The 18,914-nt window shown below is 34.3% G+C and overlaps 1 protein-coding gene and 2 non-coding genes across 3 annotated transcripts in view; all 3 read left to right on the top strand.

The window, feature by feature from the left end:
- LOC107021898 (RNA-binding protein 1-like) overlaps positions 1-1,124 on the top strand; it is an 8,852-nt gene extending 7,728 nt beyond the window's left edge. The window contains exons 6-10 of the mRNA XM_027917947.1: positions 5-85; positions 168-229; positions 304-385; positions 620-732; positions 829-1,124. Coding sequence (XP_027773748.1) covers positions 5-85; positions 168-229; positions 304-385; positions 620-714 — 320 coding nt within the window. The 3' untranslated portion in view covers positions 715-732; positions 829-1,124. The remainder of the gene's footprint in view (positions 1-4; positions 86-167; positions 230-303; positions 386-619; positions 733-828) is intronic.
- Positions 1,125-2,264: 1,140 nt separating this feature from the next.
- LOC114077714 lies at positions 2,265-2,424 on the top strand. The gene has a single exon (XR_003579087.1). It is a non-coding gene; the product is annotated as a U1 spliceosomal RNA (small nuclear RNA).
- A 7,303-nt stretch (positions 2,425-9,727) lies between these two features.
- On the top strand, positions 9,728-9,886 carry LOC114077716. Its single transcript, XR_003579089.1, has one exon. It is a non-coding gene; the product is annotated as a U1 spliceosomal RNA (small nuclear RNA).
- Positions 9,887-18,914: the final 9,028 nt, after the last annotated feature.

Consider the following 18,914-nt stretch of genomic DNA (forward strand, 5'->3'; position numbering starts at 1 on the left):
CCAGAAGATATGCTTCCTCCAAATGCTAGCAGTACATTGTATGTAGAGGGTTTGCCTGAGGACTGTACAACAAGAGAGGTGGCACGTATCCTTTTCTTGTGTGGAAATTAGCTTATTGTTTTATTTATGGCCCATTCTAGGTTTTCCCTTTACTTCAGTTTTTGCAGACATATTCCGCCATTTTGGAGGTTACAAAGAAGTTAGGCTCGTACCAGAACCATCAATATATGTAAGAATATATACGTTTCACATCATCATCTACTAATTAAAAATTCTGTCTACTGATTATCAACTTATATGCAGCCTGGAGTCAATACCTTGATTCATTGCTTTGTTGATTTTGTGAGTCCGCTTGATGCAGCTGCTGCAATGGATGCCTTACAAGGTGAGCTTCACACTCTCTTTTTTCTACCTCATAATTATGAATGCTCAATTTATAATTAATCAGAGTACTAAACAAAATCAATGTTGTGTGAATATTCTAAAATTTTCGTACAAGTTGAAGGACATTTCATGAATGCTTGACAGAAAATTGTCGGACAATTTGCTAGTGTACATCGATCTAGGAAAGAGAAATTTGTTGGGATAATGGTGTAGTAAAACTAATCAAATCTTGCAGGTTATAAATTCGACCTTGATGAGCATGATTCAGGCAACTTAATGCTGCAATTTGCTCGCAATCCTGGTGTGACGTCAGCTGGAGGGGATTGTTGAAACTATGTGTATTTACAGGTACAAACCTTTGGTGCGCTTGACCCTTTTATTATCGATGACCATAACAAACGGTTATACAAAGTTACTAAATTGTGGAACTATACTTTTGTGTAGGACTTGCCATGTTTTGAGAGCGAAGTTATGATGCAAGCGTGTTTCTCTGATCATGTATATTAACTGTAGCTGGTGCTTAGCAGTTTGAAGACAAAGTTGCTTGTTAGATCAAATTGTTTAAATTTCTTTTTAAATTCGCTACAACTTATGACATTATCAACTTGTGCTCTGTTGTTTAGTGTCTGATTGCTATCATTTGGGTCTCGAGACTTTTTATGGTTAATCCTTGCTCGAAAGTGTATGTGCTTTAATTCCATGGTGATGGTGATGGTTTGTGGATTTTTATTTGGAGTCAATGAAAGCACTTACTATATATAGTATATGTAGAGTGTCCCAATGTCTATATTATCCATTCTGAATGACCTCCCCCTTACAGTCTCTAAAAATCCTTGTGAAAAACGTAACGACTTTTACCCAGAGGTAGCTATTATCTTACCAAATGCTAACAAGGATTGCCTTTCCATTAAAAATAATGGATTGCTGTAAAGGCTGGAGTAGGAAGCTCGCCATGAATGATAACTTGAGAAAAAGAAGTCCTAAACACTAATTCCAAGATGAACCAAAACATCAGAAAGAAATCCCAACTCTAGTACTTCTTTCTTCCGCTTTATTGATATTGTTGAATGTTCGGCCTTCACTTGAAAAATTCTCTTGATTTGTGATTTTGCGAAAGACAATTGTTTTCTTCTTTAGCTTTATGCTTGTATAGAGTTTAATTAAACCTTAGTCGCCTTCATTCTTCTCCCAGTTTAACTTGGATTGATGTTTTGAACATGTTTTCCTATTTTATGAGTGATCTCTTCCCGCCTCTTAATTTTATTTTTGGAACATGTATGTGAACCTGGTTCATGTTTTCATCATCAAAAGTTATATGAGAGTTTTTTCAAATCATCATTGTTGTCTCGGGTACCAAGTTTGTGTGTGGGCTTCATGAGAGTATCGGGTATGCAATGCAAATTTGGATAAAAAAGAGTAGTATTAATTAAAGACTTAAACTAGACTGATGGAGTTTGTGTAAGACTGTAACGAGCATACTTAGCTTGCAACTAATCAATGCATCATTTTTCCTTTTTGGCGAAATATACCAAGCTACTTAGTATTGAAGAACTCAGTACACTTTCTAATCCTAGTTTAAATAACAGTCATATGAAACTCTACAAGCCTGAAATGAACCATAGTTATAGACACGAGTGAAAGTAGTAATAGTTTGGGAATTGAGAGCACTAATCACGAAGTAATTTTATTTAGTTTATATCTTAAAGTGTGTTTCTCTCTTAATGTTGGCTATGGCTACAATCGTTGAGATAATTAGCTAAATTTATGTTTTATCTTCTTTTTAATATCAAATCAATTTAACAATGAAAATTTAAATATGGATACAGAAGAACCCAGTTATCCCACATCGGCCAATAGTGAGCCAAGTAGGATTAATAAACATACTTACCTGGATGGGGTCAATGGGTGATCATGAAGATCCATGGACTACGCTTGTGACCTACATTGCACTTTGGAGGGGTGCCTGCCTAAGGTCGGCCCAAGTGGTTGAGCCTACGTCATAATTTGTTGCTGAGGGGGCCTGCGTTTGTGCGGCCCAGGCCAATTCTAGTTTAATCTTTGGTTTTAATGGACTTCTGATATTCTAGCCAAACGTAGTTGAACAGATATTCTGTTATGCTATATTACTGCTGCTAAGATAGTTTAGCTGGACCTATGCTATAACTAACAGTATGTAAGATTATGAATAATCTCATGAATTATTATGTATACTAAAGAGCAACATTAGGATGGAGTTGTTCAAATGACCATTTTTAATTCATACTTAATTGTATTTCCCTTTTAATAGGAATGTTAATCAAATTTGGTTTTTGCAATTTGACTTCAAACTCATAATATAGAAACATTACTTAAAATGTGATAGGAGAAATGTGGGCCTCGCCTGTCTACTACTTGAACTTAAGTAACTACAGTTAGGAGAAAGATATTTGAGGCGATTCGGTCGGTTGATCTATGTGCTAATAAACATGAAAAATTGAAAAATTTACGCGCTTTTTAAAAAATGGCCTCTAGATGTGGAAATTAGCGTGAAAAATAGTACGAGAATACATAATGGTTCCCAAAATTCAATATGGAGGTACTCATAAAGTTTTTTTTTTGAGAAAAACAATTTAGGTACTCTGTAGTCCAAAACCATAGGCTAATTACACAAGAAAACTTGACTAACTTGCGTAACTCCTAAAAAGGGCTTGTAGATGCAGAAATTGGTGTAAAAATATTGACGTAAGTATACATGATGGTTCCCCAACTCAATACAGAGGTCCTCATAAAGTTTTTAGAAAATAGTATTTAGGGTGCTCCCGCACCTGATAAAATAAAAATGAGGAATTTGCGTAATTTCAAAAAAATAATTTAGGGTGCTACAGGCGCCAGATCTATGGGCTAATACATACGAAAAATTGATAAATTTACGCGATTCATAAAAAAGGCCTCTGGATGCAGAATTGGACGTGGAAAAAAAGGTATGAGTATATGTGATAGTTCTCCTATTTAATATAGAGGTTCTCATAAATTTTTTTGACCAAAAACTTTTGGGTGCTCTGTGGCGCCTGATCCATGGCCTAATAACAACAAAAATTTGAGGAATTTGTGCGATTCCTAAATAGTGCCTGTGGATGCAGATATGGATGTGAGAAATAATCCGAGTATACGTTATAGTTCCCCAATTCAATACAGAGGCCCTTATAAATTTTATTGATAAAAATATTTTGGGTTCTCCGAGCACTTGGTCCATGGCTAATAGACACAGAAAAAATTAAAGAATTTGCGCAATTTCTTAAAAAGAGAAAGTTGATTCAAAAGTGGTGTGAGTATATTTGATGGTTCCCCAACTCAATATGTAGGTCCTCATAAATGTTTTTGAGAAACTTTATTTGGGTTCTTCGGGCGCCAAATTTATGGGCTAATTAATACATTCTAAAAGTTGACAAATTTGCGTGATTCCTAAAAAAGGGCCTGTAGATGAGGAAAAGGACGTTAAAAAATAATTTGAGTATACATGATGATTCCCTAACTCTATACAAAGGTCCTTATAAATTTTTTGAAAGAGAAATTTGGGTGCTCGAGACACCATATCCATGGGCTAATACATACGAAAAATTAAGGAATTCACGCAATTCCTAAAAATGGCATGTAGATGCGAAAATAAGAGTGAAAAAAAAAAGTGTGACTATACAGGATGGTTCCCAACTTAATACGAAAGTCCTCTTAATGTTCTTTGAGGAAAAAAGGAGTGTTTCGGTCCCCAATTCTTCAGGCTAATACACACAAAAAATTGAGTAATTTGCGTAATTCTTAAAAAAGGGCCTCTAGATGCTGAAATGGATGTGAAAAAAATGGTTTTAATATGCGTGACGGTTCCCAACTCAATATAGAAGTCCTTAAAGATTTTTTGAGAATTTTTTTTGAGTGCTTTGGGCACCAGATCAATAGGCTAATACACACGAAAAACATAGGAATTTCTGCGATTCCATAAAAGGTATGTGAATGCGGAAATGGACGTGAAAATAAATATGTGAGATTATACGCGATGGTTCCCCAACTCAATATAGACGTTCTTATAAAAAATTTTGGGAAACTAATTGGGTGTTTCGGACGCTAGATCCATGAGCTAATACACATAATAATTGAGAAATTTGCGCGATTCCAAAAAAAAGTCCATCAAATAAAAAAATGGGCGTGAAAGAAATTGTGTGAGTATACCTGATGGTTCCCCAACTCAATACGGAGGTCCTGATAAAATTATTTGAGAAAAAATATTGGAGTTCCTGACGCCAGATCCATGGGCTTATACACGCAAAAATTGATGAATTTGTGCAATTTTAAATAAAGGGCTTGTAGATGTAGAAATGGGCGTGAAAATTTTAGTGTGATTATATGTTATGGTTCCCCAACTCAATATGGAGGTTGTTATAATCTTTTTGGGAAAAAAGATTGGGTTCTCCGAAAGCCATATTCATCGGCTAATACAAACAGAAAATTGAGAAATTTATGCAATTACTAAAAAAGGGCGAGTAATTGAGGAAATGGATATAAAAAATAGTGTGAATATACATGATGGTTACTCAATAAGTATGTCCTCATAAAGTATTTTTAGAAAAATAATTTTGGGTGCTTCGGGATCCAGATCCATGGAGTAATACACATGAAAAATTGATGAACTTATGCGATTCCTAAAAAAAGGCATGTAAATGCGCAAATGAGCTTCAAAAAATGGTGTGAGTATACATGAATGTTTCCAACTCAATACAAAGGTCCTCATAATGTTTTTTTAAGAAAAAATTGGGGTGTTTTGTGCGCCAGATCCGTGGGCTAATACACACGAAAAATTGAGAAATTTGCATGATTCCAATAAAAGGGCCTCTAGATACGGAAATGTGTGTGAATGAAATAGTGTGAGTATACGTGATGGTTCCCAAACTCAATACTAAGTTCTTCATAATGCTTTTGATACAAAGAATTTGGGTGCTTCGGGCTCCAGACACACACGGGCTAATACACCCGAAAATTGAGCAATTTGTGAGATTCTAAAAATGGGCCTGTAGATGATGAAATTGACGTGAAAAAATGGTGTGAGTATAAGTTATAGTTCCCCAACTCAATACGGAGGTCCTCATAAATTATTTTGAGAAAGACAATTTGGGTGACTTAGGCGCCAGATCAATGAGATTATACATAGGAAAATTTAGGAATATTTGTGATTTCTAAAAAGGACTTATAAATTCACAAATGGGCGTGAAATAATTGGTGCGAGTATACGTTATAGCTCCCCAATTCAATACGAAGTCCTCATAATATTTTTGAGAAAAAAATTTAGGGTGCTCTGGCCTCCAAATCCATGGTCTTATACGCATGAAAAGTTTGAGGAATTTGAGCAAAGGATTAGTAAATACAAAAATGTGCTTGAAAAAATAATGTGAGTAAACATGATGGTTACCCAACTTAATAAGGAGTTCCTCACAAAATTTTTGAGAAAATTGTTTGTTGCTCCAGGCCCTTGATCCGTTGGCATCAACACACGAAAAATTAAGGAATTTAGGCGATTTCTAAAAAGGGCTTGAAGATGTGGAAATGGGAGTGAAATAATAAGTGCGAGTATATGTGATTGCTTCCCAACTCAATACGGATGTCCTCATAAAGTTTTTTTGAAATTTTTTTTTGGTGCTCTAGGCCCTAGATCCATAGGTTAATACACACGAAAATTGAGGACTTTGCCCAATTCCTATAAAGGGCCTCTAGATGCGGAAACATACCTGAAAAATGGTGTGAGTATACGTGTTGGTTCCCAACTCAATACGGAGGTACTCGTAATGCTTTTTTTGTTAAAAAATTAGGGTGTTTCGAGCGCCAGATCTGTGGACTAATAGACATGAAAAAATGAAGAATTTGTGTGAATCCGCAAAAAAGCCTATAGCTGCGGAAATGACATGAAAAAAATTGTTTGAGTATACAAGTTGGTTCTCCATATAAATACGGAGTAGTCCATACTAATCCTGGTACTGTAAGGTCTTTTCCTAATTATCTTAGACCTCATCATTGATGTGTTAGTCTTATTCATAAGTGCAAACTATAAATATACGGGTAATCCATCCATTTACGTATTTCCCCGCGATACTTATCTAATCTAGTATAATAGGATGAATCAGATTACGATTTAATACATTTAGGTATAGGGGATGAATCCGTCAATCGTATAGATAGAATATAATGATAGTAGGCTTGGGAGATCTCTGTAAGCCGCTTATACCATATATCCCTCTTTTTTTTTCTCATAAATTTTATTGAGAAAAAAGTTTCGGTGCTCTAGGTTCTTTATCCATGGGATAATACACACGAAAAATTGAGGAATCTGCGTGGTTCCTAAAAAAAGGCCTCTAGATGCGGAAATGAGCATAAAAGAAATTATGTGAGTATACATGATGATTTTGCAACTCAATACAGAGGTTGTCATAAAGTTTTTTTAGAAAATAAATTTGGGTTCTCCGAGCGCCAGATCCATCGGCTACTACACATGAAAAATTGAGGAACTTGTGTGATTCTTAAAAAAGGGTCGGTGGATGCGGAAATAGAAGTGAAAAAATGGTGTGCGTATACGTAATGGTTCTCCAACTCAATAAGGAGATCTTCATAATGTTTTTTGAGAATTTTTTTGGGAGCTACAGGCGCCAAATCCATGCATTGGCTAATACACATGAAAAATTGAGATATTTTAGCAATTCCCAGAAACGGCTTGTAGATGCAGCAAATGGGTTTGAAAAAAATAATGTGCGTATGCATGATGGTTCCCTGACTCAATAAGGAGGTCCTCATAAATTATTTTGAGAAAAAATATTTTGGCTGCTCTAGGCACTATTGGCTTAATATATAGAAAATTGAGGGATTTGCACAACTTCCAAAAAAAAAGACATGTAAATGGAAAATGAGTGAAAAAAATGATGTGAGTATATTTTATAATCCCCAACTCAACACGGAGGTCCTCCTAAAAGTTTTTAAAAATAAATTTTTGGTTGCTTCTGGCGCCAGATCCATGGGCTAATACATGCAAAAAATCAAGAAATTAGTGCAATTCATATATTAAGAGCCTAGAAATGTGGAATCGAACATGAAAAAAATGGTGCGATTATACATAATATTTCCCAAATCAATACAGAGGTCCGTATAATTTTTTTTGAGAAAAAATATTTTAGGTGGTTCTAGCGCCAGATCCTTGGGCTTAATACACACGAAGAATTGAGTAAATTGCGCGATTTCTGAAAAAAGACATGTAAATGCGAAGATAAGCATGAAACATGGTGAAAGTATACGTTATGATAACCCAACTAAATACGGAGGTCCTCATAAATCTTTTTGAGAGAAAAAAAAGTAGGTGCTCCTGGCGCTAGATCCATAGGGTATACATGAAAAAAACAATATAAATTGCACAAATTATAAAAAAATGTCTGTACATACGAAAATAGGCTACAAAAAAATAGTGTGAGTATAGATGATGATTCCCCAAATCAATAAGGAGGTCCTCATACATTTTTTTAGAATAAAATTTTGGGTGCTCCGAGCGCTAGAACCGTGGACTAATACAATAAAAAAATTGAGAAATTTGTGTAATTCTTAAAAAGGGTATGTATATGCGGAATAGGCGTGAAAAAATGAAGTGAGTATACCAGATTGTTCCCCAACTCAACACGGAGTTCCTCATAAAGTTTTTTGAAAAATAAAATTGGGTGCTCTAGACACTAGATCAATGGGTCAATACACATGAAATATTGAAAGATTTATATGATTCCCAAAAAAGGTCCTGTATATACGGAACGAGGCATAAAAAAATGGTGTGAGTATACGTGATGTTTCTCCAACTCTATATGGAGGTCCTCATAAAGATTTTTTAGAAATAAAATTTGGGTGCTGCCGGCGCCAGATCCATAAGTTAATATACATGAAAAATTGAGAAATTTGCATGATTCCTAAAAAGGGTCTGTAGATGATGAAATGGACGTGAAAAAATAGGTATGAGTATATGTGATGGTTACAAATATAATACAGAGGTCCTCATAAAGTTTTTTAGAAAAATTTTTCGGGTGCTTCTATGCCAGATCCATGGGCTAATAAACACGAAAAATTGAGAAATTTGCGCAATTCCTAAAAAAGGGGTTTGTAGATGTGAAAATGATCTTGAAAAAATGGTGTGAGTATACCTGCTGATTCCTGGACTCTATAAGGAGGTCCTCATATTTGTTTTTGAATAAAATCGTTGGTGCTCTGGGCGCCAGAATAGTGGGCTAATACACATGAAAACTGAGGATTTTTGTGTGATTCCTTAAAAGGGCTTGTAGATGGGAAAATGGGCATGAACAAATGGTGCGAGTATATACGTGATTGTTTCCCTACTCAATATAGAGGTCATCATAAAGCTTTTTGAGAAAAAAAATGGGTGCACTGGGCATCATATAAATGGGCTAATACATACGAAAAATTGAGGAATTTTTACGTGATTTTTAAAAGAGGGCCTGTAGATGCAAAAATGGACATGAAAAAATTGTGTGAGTATAAGTGATGGTTCCCCCACTCTATACGGAGGTGCTCATAAATTATTTTGAGAAAAAAAGATTTTGGGTGCTCTAGGAGCCAGATACATGAGCTAATTACACACAAAAATTGAGAAATTTACACGATTTCTAGAAAAGACATGTAAATGCGGAAATACGCGTGAAAAAAATGGTGCGAGTATATGTGATGATTTTCCAACTCAATTAAAAGAAAAGATGACCTTATTCCTTTATCATCGATGATATTAATATCTTATACTTTCTTTTGGTTACCCAGAAACTATTTACGTTCTCAAATGTGATTTCCTTAACATAAAACATGGAATTAGTAGAGATGCTTTAGCAACATTGAAAGTTATATAAAGAATATGCAATGCAAATTAGGTTAAAAAGAGTAGTTTTAATTAAAGACTTAAACTATACAGGTCAAGTTTGTGCAAAACCTTGAAGAACTCATCAGTCTTTCTAATCCTATATATGTTCATATATAAATCAGTTAAAAAATCAGTCAATATGAAATTCGACAAGCTTTAATTGAATCATATTTACAAATATAATTGTTTGGGAGCATGAAACATGAAGTACTTATATTTTGTAATTTGTACTTATAGTAGTTCGTATCTTAAAGTGTGTTTATCTCTTATTGTTGGGTAAGACTACAGTTTTATTTTTTTTAATAACTAATCTATTGAACAATGAAAACTTGAATATGTATACAGAAGAATCCAGATATCCCATATCGGCAAATAAAAAAGATGGAGATGGAAGGAAAAGGTATAATAATGGGCCAACTAGAATGAAGTAACATACTTAACTGGACGGGGTCATTTGGTGATCATTAAGGCATGTCCTAGGCTTGTTGCCTTCATTGCACTATGGAGTGGTGCTTGCCTAATGTCGGCCCAAGTGGTCGAGTCTATGTTATAATTTGTTGCTGAGGGGGCCTGCTTTCGCGCGGCCCCTACCAATTCTTGTTTATTCTTTGGTGGGCTGTGGATCTAAATAATTTTTGTGTTGCTAAGTGGCCACTCTCTAACCCAATGTAGTTGAATTTATATAACTGCTAAGATAGTTTTAACTGAACCTATGCTAGAACTAACAGCAGGTAAGAACATGAGCAATCTCAGGATATATATATTATTTAATACTAATCTTACTAAAGATATGTAAATTATATATATTATTATAAATGGGAAGCTCCAACCTTCAAAGTTGGATTATCATTTTGCCCCTCCACTAAATCAAAATAGATTAATTTATTTTTAAATACTAATATTTAATTACATAATGGTATAATATGAAATCCAACAACGACACTTTAGTTTTTAGTTATGACATTATAATTGTAAATAAATAGGTTAAATTAGACTAGAAAACAATAATGTATGGAACTCTTCGAATTTTGTGATTCTTTGAATTTTGAAATTAACATAAATTTATCTTATCATAAAACAATAATGTATAAAACTCTTCAAAGTTTGTGATTCTTTGAGTTTAGAAACTAAAATAAATGTATCTATCATGATTTTATGTGCCCCATTAAAAAATTTTGGTAGATGAAAATGCCAGCTAATTGCTTCCTAGGTCATCACATTCCTTTTTTTTATATCATCTACTATTCTTTTTTCTTCTTCCTAAATTATGATATGAGTTGTCGTCAAGAAGCTAACTGGGGAGAAGAACAAATAGCTTTAATTTATTCTGAAATTAAAAAACAAGCAAGAGAAGTTTTCTTACAGTATAATTCAACGGTTAAACTTAACAGTATAAGATATGACTTATATATTTCTTTAGATCTTTTTTATGTTAGATTACGATTTTAAGTTTTTCGTTTTCATTTTGGAGTTAAGGTATGGTTGTCCAAAATGGATTTGGTATGCAACCCATATTTTTATGTAATTATGTACTTGTATTGTTGTGAAAAAAATTTCTTTGTATTTTGTGTTATTATGCTTTTAAGTGATATTTAATTGACAAAACTTCTATTAACATAATACATGATGAATTTGATAATATTTGAATAGTTTATGCAAAATATGCTTTTGTTTAAATAAATCTCCTATATATATCTCCCATGTATTCCCTTAACACTTTAATACAATCAATATTCCTTCAATTATGTATACTAAAGAGCAACATTAGGATGGAGTTGTTCAAATGACCATTTTTAATTCATACTTAATTGTATTGCCCTTTTAATAGAAATGTTAATCAAATTTGGTTTTTGCAATTTGACTTCAAACTCATAATATAGAAACATTACTTAAAATGTGATAGGAGAAATGTGGGCCTCGCCTGTCTACTACTTGAACTTAAGTAACTACAGTTAGGAGAAAGATATTTGAGGCGATTCGGTCGGTTGATCTATGTGCTAATAAACATGAAAAATTGAAAAATTTACGCGCTTTTTAAAAAATGGCCTCTAGATGTGGAAATTAGCGTGAAAAATAGTACGAGAATACATAATGGTTCCCAAAATTCAATATGGAGGTACTCATAAAATTTTTTTTTGAGAAAAACAATTTAGGTACTCTGTAGTCCAAAACCATAGGCTAATTACACAAGAAAACTTGACTAACTTGCGTAATTCCTAAAAAGGGCTTGTAGATGCAGAAATTGGTGTAAAAATATTGACGTAAGTATACATGATGGTTCCCCAACTCAATACAGAGGTCCTCATAAAGTTTTTAGAAAATAGTATTTAGGGTGCTCCCGCACCTGATAAAATAAAAATGAGGAATTTGCGTAATTTCAAAAAAAAAAATTTAGGGTGCTACAGGCGCCAGATCTATGGGCTAATACATACGAAAAAATTGATAAATTTACGCGATTCATAAAAAAGGCCTCTGGATGCAGAATTGGACGTGGAAAAAAAGGTATGAGTATATGTGATAGTTCTCCTATTTAATATAGAGGTTCTCATAAATTTTTTTGACCAAAAACTTTTGGGTGCTCTGTGGCGCCTGATCCATGGCCTAATAACAACAAAAATTTGAGGAATTTGTGCGATTCCTAAATAGTGCCTGTGGATGCAGATATGGATGTGAGAAATAATCCAAGTATACGTTATAGTTCCCCAATTCAATACAGAGGCCCTTATAAATTTTATTGATAAAAATATTTTGGGTTCTCCGAGCACTTGGTCCATGGCTAATAGACACAGAAAAAATTAAGGAATTTGCGCAATTTCTTAAAAAGAGAAAGTTGATTCAAAAGTGGTGTGAGTATATTTGATGGTTCCCCAACTCAATATGTAGGTCCTCATAACTATTTTTGAGAAACTTTATTTGGGTGCTTCGGGCGCCAAATTTATGGGCTATAAATACATTCTAAAAGTTGACAAATTTGCGTGATTCCTAAAAAAGGGCCTGTAGATGAGGAAATGGACGTGAAAAAATAATTTGAGTATACATGATGATTCCCTAACTCTATACAAAGGTCCTTATAAATTTTTTGAAAGAGAAATTTGGGTGCTCGGGACACCATATCCATTGGCTAATACATACGAAAAATTAAGGAATTCACGCAATTCCTAAAAATGGCATGTAGATGCGAAAATAAGAGTGAAAAAAAAAAGTGTGACTATACAGGATGGTTCCCAACTTAATACGAAAGTCCTCTTAATGTTCTTTGAGGAAAAAAGGAGTGTTTCGGTCCCCAATTCTTCAGGCTAATACACACAAAAAATTGAGTAATTTGCGTAATTCCTAAAAAAGGGCCTCTAGATGCTGAAATGGATGTGAAAAAAATGGTTTTAATATGCGTGACGGTTCCTAACTCAATATAGAAGTCCTTAAAGATTTTTTGAGAATTTTTTTTGAGTGCTTTGGGCACCAGATCAATAGGCTAATACACACGAAAAACATAGGAATTTCTGCGATTCCAAAAAAGGTATGTGAATGCGGAAATGGACGTGAAAATAAATATGTGAGATTATACGCGATGGTTCCCCAACTCAATATAGACGTTCTTATAAAAAATTTTGGGAAACTAATTGGGTGTTTCGGACGCTAGATCCATGAGCTAATACACATAAAAATTGAGAAATTTGCGCGATTCCAAAAAAAAGTCCATCAAATAAAAAAATGGACGTGAAAGAAATTGTGTGAGTATACCTGATGGTTCCCCAACTCAATACGGAGGTCCTGATAAAATTATTTGAGAAAAAATATTGGAGTTCCTGACGCCAGATCCATGGGCTTATACACGCAAAAATTGATGAATTTGTGCAATTTTAAATAAAGGGCTTGTAGATGTAGAAATGGGCGTGAAAATTTTAGTGTGATTATATGTTATGGTTCCCCAACTCAAAATGGAGGTTGTTATAATGCTTTTTGGGAAAAAAGATTGGGTTCTCCGAAAGCCATATTCATCGGCTAATACAAACAGAAAATTGAGAAATTTATGCAATTACTAAAAAAGGGCGAGCAATTGAGGAAATGGATATAAAAAATAGTGTGAATATACATGATGGTTACTCAATAAGTATGTCCTCATAAAGTATTTTTAGAAAAATAATTTTGGGTGCTTCGGGATCCAGATCCATGGAGTAATACACATGAAAAATTGATGAACTTATGCGATTCCTAAAAAAANTAAAAAAGGCATGTAAATGCGCAAATGAGCCTCAAAAAATGGTGTGAGTATACATGAATGTTTCCAACTCAATACAAAGGTCCTCATAATGTTTTTTAAGAAAAAATTGGGGTGTTTTGTGCGCCAGATCCGTGGGCTAATACACACGAAAAATTGAGAAATTTGCATGATTCCAATAAAAGGGCCTCTAGATACGGAAATGTGTGTGAATGAAATAGTGTGAGTATACGTGATGGTTCCCAAACTCAATACTAAGTTCTTCATAATGCTTTTGATACAAAGAATTTGGGTGCTTCGGGCTCCAGACACACACGGGCTAATACACCCGAAAATTGAGCAATTTGTGAGATTCTAAAAATGGGCCTGTAGATGATGAAATTGACGTGAAAAAATGGTGTGAGTATAAGTTATAGTTCCCCAACTCAATACGGAGGTCCTCATAAATTATTTTGAGAAAGACAATTTGGGTGACTTAGGCGCCAGATCAATGAGATTATACATAGGAAAATTTAGGAATATTTGTGATTTCTAAAAAGGACTTATAAATTCACAAATGGGCGTGAAATAATTGGTGCGAGTATACGTTATAGCTCCCCAATTCAATACGAAGTCCTCATAATATTTTTGAGAAAAAAATTTAGGGTGCTCTGGCGCCAAATCCATGGTCTTATACGCATGAAAAGTTTGAGGAATTTGAGCAAAGGATTAGTAAATACAAAAATGTGCTTGAAAAAATAATGTGAGTAAACATGATGGTTACTTAACTTAATAAGGAGTTCCTCACAAAATTTTTGAGAAAATTGTTTGTTGCTCCAGGCCCTTGATCCGTTGGCATCAACACACGAAAAATTAAGGAATTTAGGCGATTTCTAAAAAGGGCTTGAAGATGTGGAAATGGGAGTGAAATAATAAGTGCGAGTATATGTGATTGCTTCCCAACTCAATACGGATGTCCTCATAAAGTTTTTTTGAAATTTTTTTTTGGTGCTCTAGGCCCTAGATCCATAGGTTAATACACACGAAAATTGAGGACTTTGCCCAATTCCTATAAAGGGCCTCTAGATGCGGAAACATACCTGAAAAATGGTGTGAGTATACGTGTTTGTTCCCAACTCAATACGGAGGTACTCGTAATGCTTTTTTTGTTAAAAAATTAGGGTGTTTCGAGCGCCAGATCTGTGGACTAATAGACATGAAAAAATGAAGAATTTGTGTGAATCCTTAAAAAAGCCTATAGCTGCGGAAATGACATGAAAAAAAATTGTTTGAGTATACAAGTTGGTTCTCCATATAAATACGGAGTAGTCCATACTAATCCTGGTACTGTAAGGTCTTTTCCTAATTATCTTAGACCTCATCATTGATGTGTTAGTCTTATTCATAAGTGCAAACTATTAATATACGGGTAGTCCATCCATTTACGTATTTCCCCGCGGTACTTATCTAATCTAGTATAATAGGATGAATCAGATTACGATTTAATACATTTAGGTATAGGGGATGAATCCGTCAATCGTATAGATAGAATATAATGATAGTAGGCTTGGGAGATCTCTGTAAGCCGCTTATACCATATATCCCTCTTTTTTTTTCTCATAAATTTTATTGAGAAAAAAGTTTCGGTGCTCTAGGTTCTTTATCCATGGGATAATACACACGAAAAATTGAGGAATCTGCGTGGTTCCTAAAAAAAGGCCTCTAGATGCGGAAATGAGCATAAAAGAAATTATGTGAGTATACATGATGGTTTTGCAACTCAATACAGAGGTTGTCGTAAAGTTTTTTGAGAAAATAAATTTGGGTTCTCCGAGCGCCAGATACATCGGCTACTCACATGAAAAATTGAGGAACTTGTGTGATTCTTAAAAAAGGGTCGGTAGATGCGGAAATAGAAGTGAAAAAATGGTGTGCGTATACGTAATGGTTCTCCAACTCAATAAGGAGATCTTCATAATGTTTTTTGAGAATTTTTTTGGGAGCTACAGGCGCCAAATCCATCCATCGGCTAATATACATGAAAAATTGAGATATTTTAGCAATTCCCAGAAACGGCCTGTAGATGCAGCAAATGGGCTTGAAAAAAATAATGTGCGTATGCATGATGGTTCCCTGACTCAATAAGGAGGTTCTCATAAAGATTTTTCAGAATAAAAATATGGGTACTATGGGCTTCAAAACTGTGGGCTATGACGCCCCAAAAAATTGAGGAATTTGCATCATTCCTAAAAATGGCATGTAGATGCAGAATTGCATGTAAAAAAATGGTGCAAGTATATTTGATTGTTCCCCAACTTAATACGGAGGTCCTGATAAAATAATTTGAGAAAAAAATTTGGTGCTCCAGGCACTAGATCCATCGGCTAATACAAATGAAAGATTGAGAAATTTGCGCAATTCCTAAAGAGGGGCCTCTAGATGTAGAAATGAACATGAAAAATGATGTGAGTATACATGACGGTTACTCAATATGAAGGTCCTCATAAAGTTTTCCGAATAAAATTAATTTGGGTGCTGCAGAAGCCAGATCCGTGGTCTAATACACACGAAAAATAGAGAAATTTGCGCAATACCTAAAAAAGGCCTATAAATGCGAAAGTAAGCTTGAAAAGTAGTATGAGAATACGTGATAGTTTCCCAACTCAATAATGATGTCCTACTGATGTTTCTTGAAAATAAAAATTTTTGGTGCTTCGGACGCCAGATTTATGGGCATTAACACACAAAAAAGTAAGGAATTTGCGTCATTTCTAATAAACGATGTATAGATGCGGAAATGGGTGCGAAAAAAATAGTACGACTATACGTGATTGTTCCCAAGTCAATAATAGAGGTCCTCGTAAATTTTTTAAGAAAAGTTTTTTAGGTGCTCCAGGCAGAACACACAAAAGATTTTTAAGAGAGCTTGTACATGCGTAAATGGACATAAAAAATTGTGTTAGTATATGTGATGGTTCCCCAACTCAATAAGGAGGTCCCCATAAATTATTTTGAGAAAAAATATTTTGGCTGCTCTAGGCACTAGATCCATTGGCTTAATATATAGAAAATTGAGGGATTTGCACAACTTCCAAAAAAAAAGACATGTAAATGGAAAATGAGTGAAAAAAATGATGTGAGTATATTTTATAATCCCCAACTCAACACGGAGGTCCTCCTAAAAGTTTTTAAAAATAAATTTTTGGTTGCTTCTGGCGCCAGATCCATGGGCTAATACATGCAAAAAATAAAGAAATTAGTGCAATTCATATATTAAGAGCCAAGAAATGTGGAATCGAACATGAAAAAAATGGTGCGATTATACATAATATTTCCCAAATCAATACAGAGGTCCTTATAATTTTTTTTGAGAAAAAATATTTTAGGTGTTCTAGCGCCAGATCCTTGGGCTTAATACACACGAAGAATTGAGTAAATTGCGCGATTTCTGAAAAAAGACATGTAAATGCGAAGATAAGCGTGAAAAATGGTGAAAGTATACGTTATTATAACCCAACTAAATACGGAGGTCCTCATAAATCTTTTTGAGAGAAAAAAAAGTAGGTGCTACTGGCGCTAGATCCATAGGGTATACATGAAAAAAATAATATAAATTGCACAAATTCTAAAAAAAATGTCTGTACATACGAAAATAGGCTACAAAAAAATAGTGTGAGTATAGATGATGATTCCCCCAATCATAAGGAGGTCCTCATACATTTTTTTAGAATAAAATTTTGGGTGCTCCGAGCGCTAGAACCGTGGACTAATACAATAAAAAAATTGAGAAATTTGTGTAATTCTTAAAAAGGGTATGTATATGCGGAATAGGCGTGAAAAAATGAAGTGAGTATACCAGATTGTTCCCCAACTCAACACGGAGTTCCTCATAAAGTTTTTTGAAAAATAAAATTGGGTGCTCTAGACACTAGATCCATGGGTCAATACACATGAAATATTGAAAGATTTATATGATTCCAAAAAAGGGCCTGTATATACGGAACGAGGCATAAAAAAATGGTGTGAGTATACGTGATGTTTCTCCAACTCTATATGGAGGTCCTCATAAAGATTTTTTAGAAATAAAATTTGGGTGCTGCCGGCGCCAGATCCATAAGTTAATATACATGAAAAATTGAGAAATTTGCATGATTCCTAAAAAGGGTCTGTAGATGATGAAATGGACGTGAAAAAATAGGTATGAGTATATGTGATGGTTACAAATATAATACAGAGGTCCTCATAAAGTTTTTTAGAAAAATTTTTCGGGTGCTTCTATGCCAGATCCATGGGCTAATAAACACGAAAAATTGAGAAATTTGCGCAATTCCTAAAAAAGGGGTTTGTAGATGTGAAAATGATCTTGATAAAATGGTGTGAGTATACCTGCTGATTCCTTGAGTCTATAAGGAGGTCCTCATATTTGTTTTTGAAAAAAATCGTTGGTGCTCTGGGCGCCAGAATTGTGGGCTAATACACATGAAAAACTGAGGATTTTTGTGTGATTCCTTAAAAGGGCATGTAGATGCGAAAATGGGCATGAACAAATGGTGCGAGTATATACGTGATTGTTTCCCTACTCAATATAGAGGTCATCATAAAGCTTTTTGAGAAAAAAAATGGGTGCACTGGGCATCATATCAATGGGCTAATACATACAAAAAATTGAGGAATTTTTACGTGATTTTTAAAAAAGGGCCTGTAGATGCAAAAATGGACATGAAAAAATTGTGTGAGTATAAGTGATGGTTCCCCCACTCTATACGGAGGTGCTCATAAATTATTTTGAGAAAAAAAGATTTTGGGTGCTCTAGGAGCCAGATACATGAGCTAATTACACACAAAAATTGAGAAATTTACACGATTTCTAGAAAAGACATGTAAATGCGGAAATACGCGTGAAAAAAATGGTGCGAGTATATGTGATGATTTTCCAACTCAATTAAAAGAAAAGATGACCTTATTCCTTTATCATCGATGATATTAATATCTTATACTTTCTTTTGGTTACCCAGAAACTATTTACGTTCTCAAATGTGATTTCCTTAACATAAAACATGGAATTAGTAGAGATGCTTTAGCAACATTGAAAGTTATATAAAGAATATGCAATGCAAATTAGGTTAAAAAGAGTAGTTTTAATTAAAGACTTAAACTATACAGGTCAAGTTTGTGCATGTTATGCGGAATTCGAGATAATACGAGAAAATATAAACGCGAAAAACAAGACAACAGATTTACGTGGTTCACCAATAAATTGGCTACGTCCACGGGAAGAGGGAGAGCAGTTTTATTAAGGAGAGGCAAGAACAGAATTACAGAATAGGGTTTGCCATAGCGTCTATATATAGTGCTAAGCTACGCCCTAACAGGCTTGGGCCCAACATACAGAATTAACAGATAATTAAGGGCCCAATACAA

The sequence above is a fragment of the Solanum pennellii genome, chromosome 6, assembly GCF_001406875.1.
Source record: "Solanum pennellii chromosome 6, SPENNV200".
NCBI lineage: Eukaryota > Viridiplantae > Streptophyta > Magnoliopsida > Solanales > Solanaceae > Solanum > Solanum pennellii.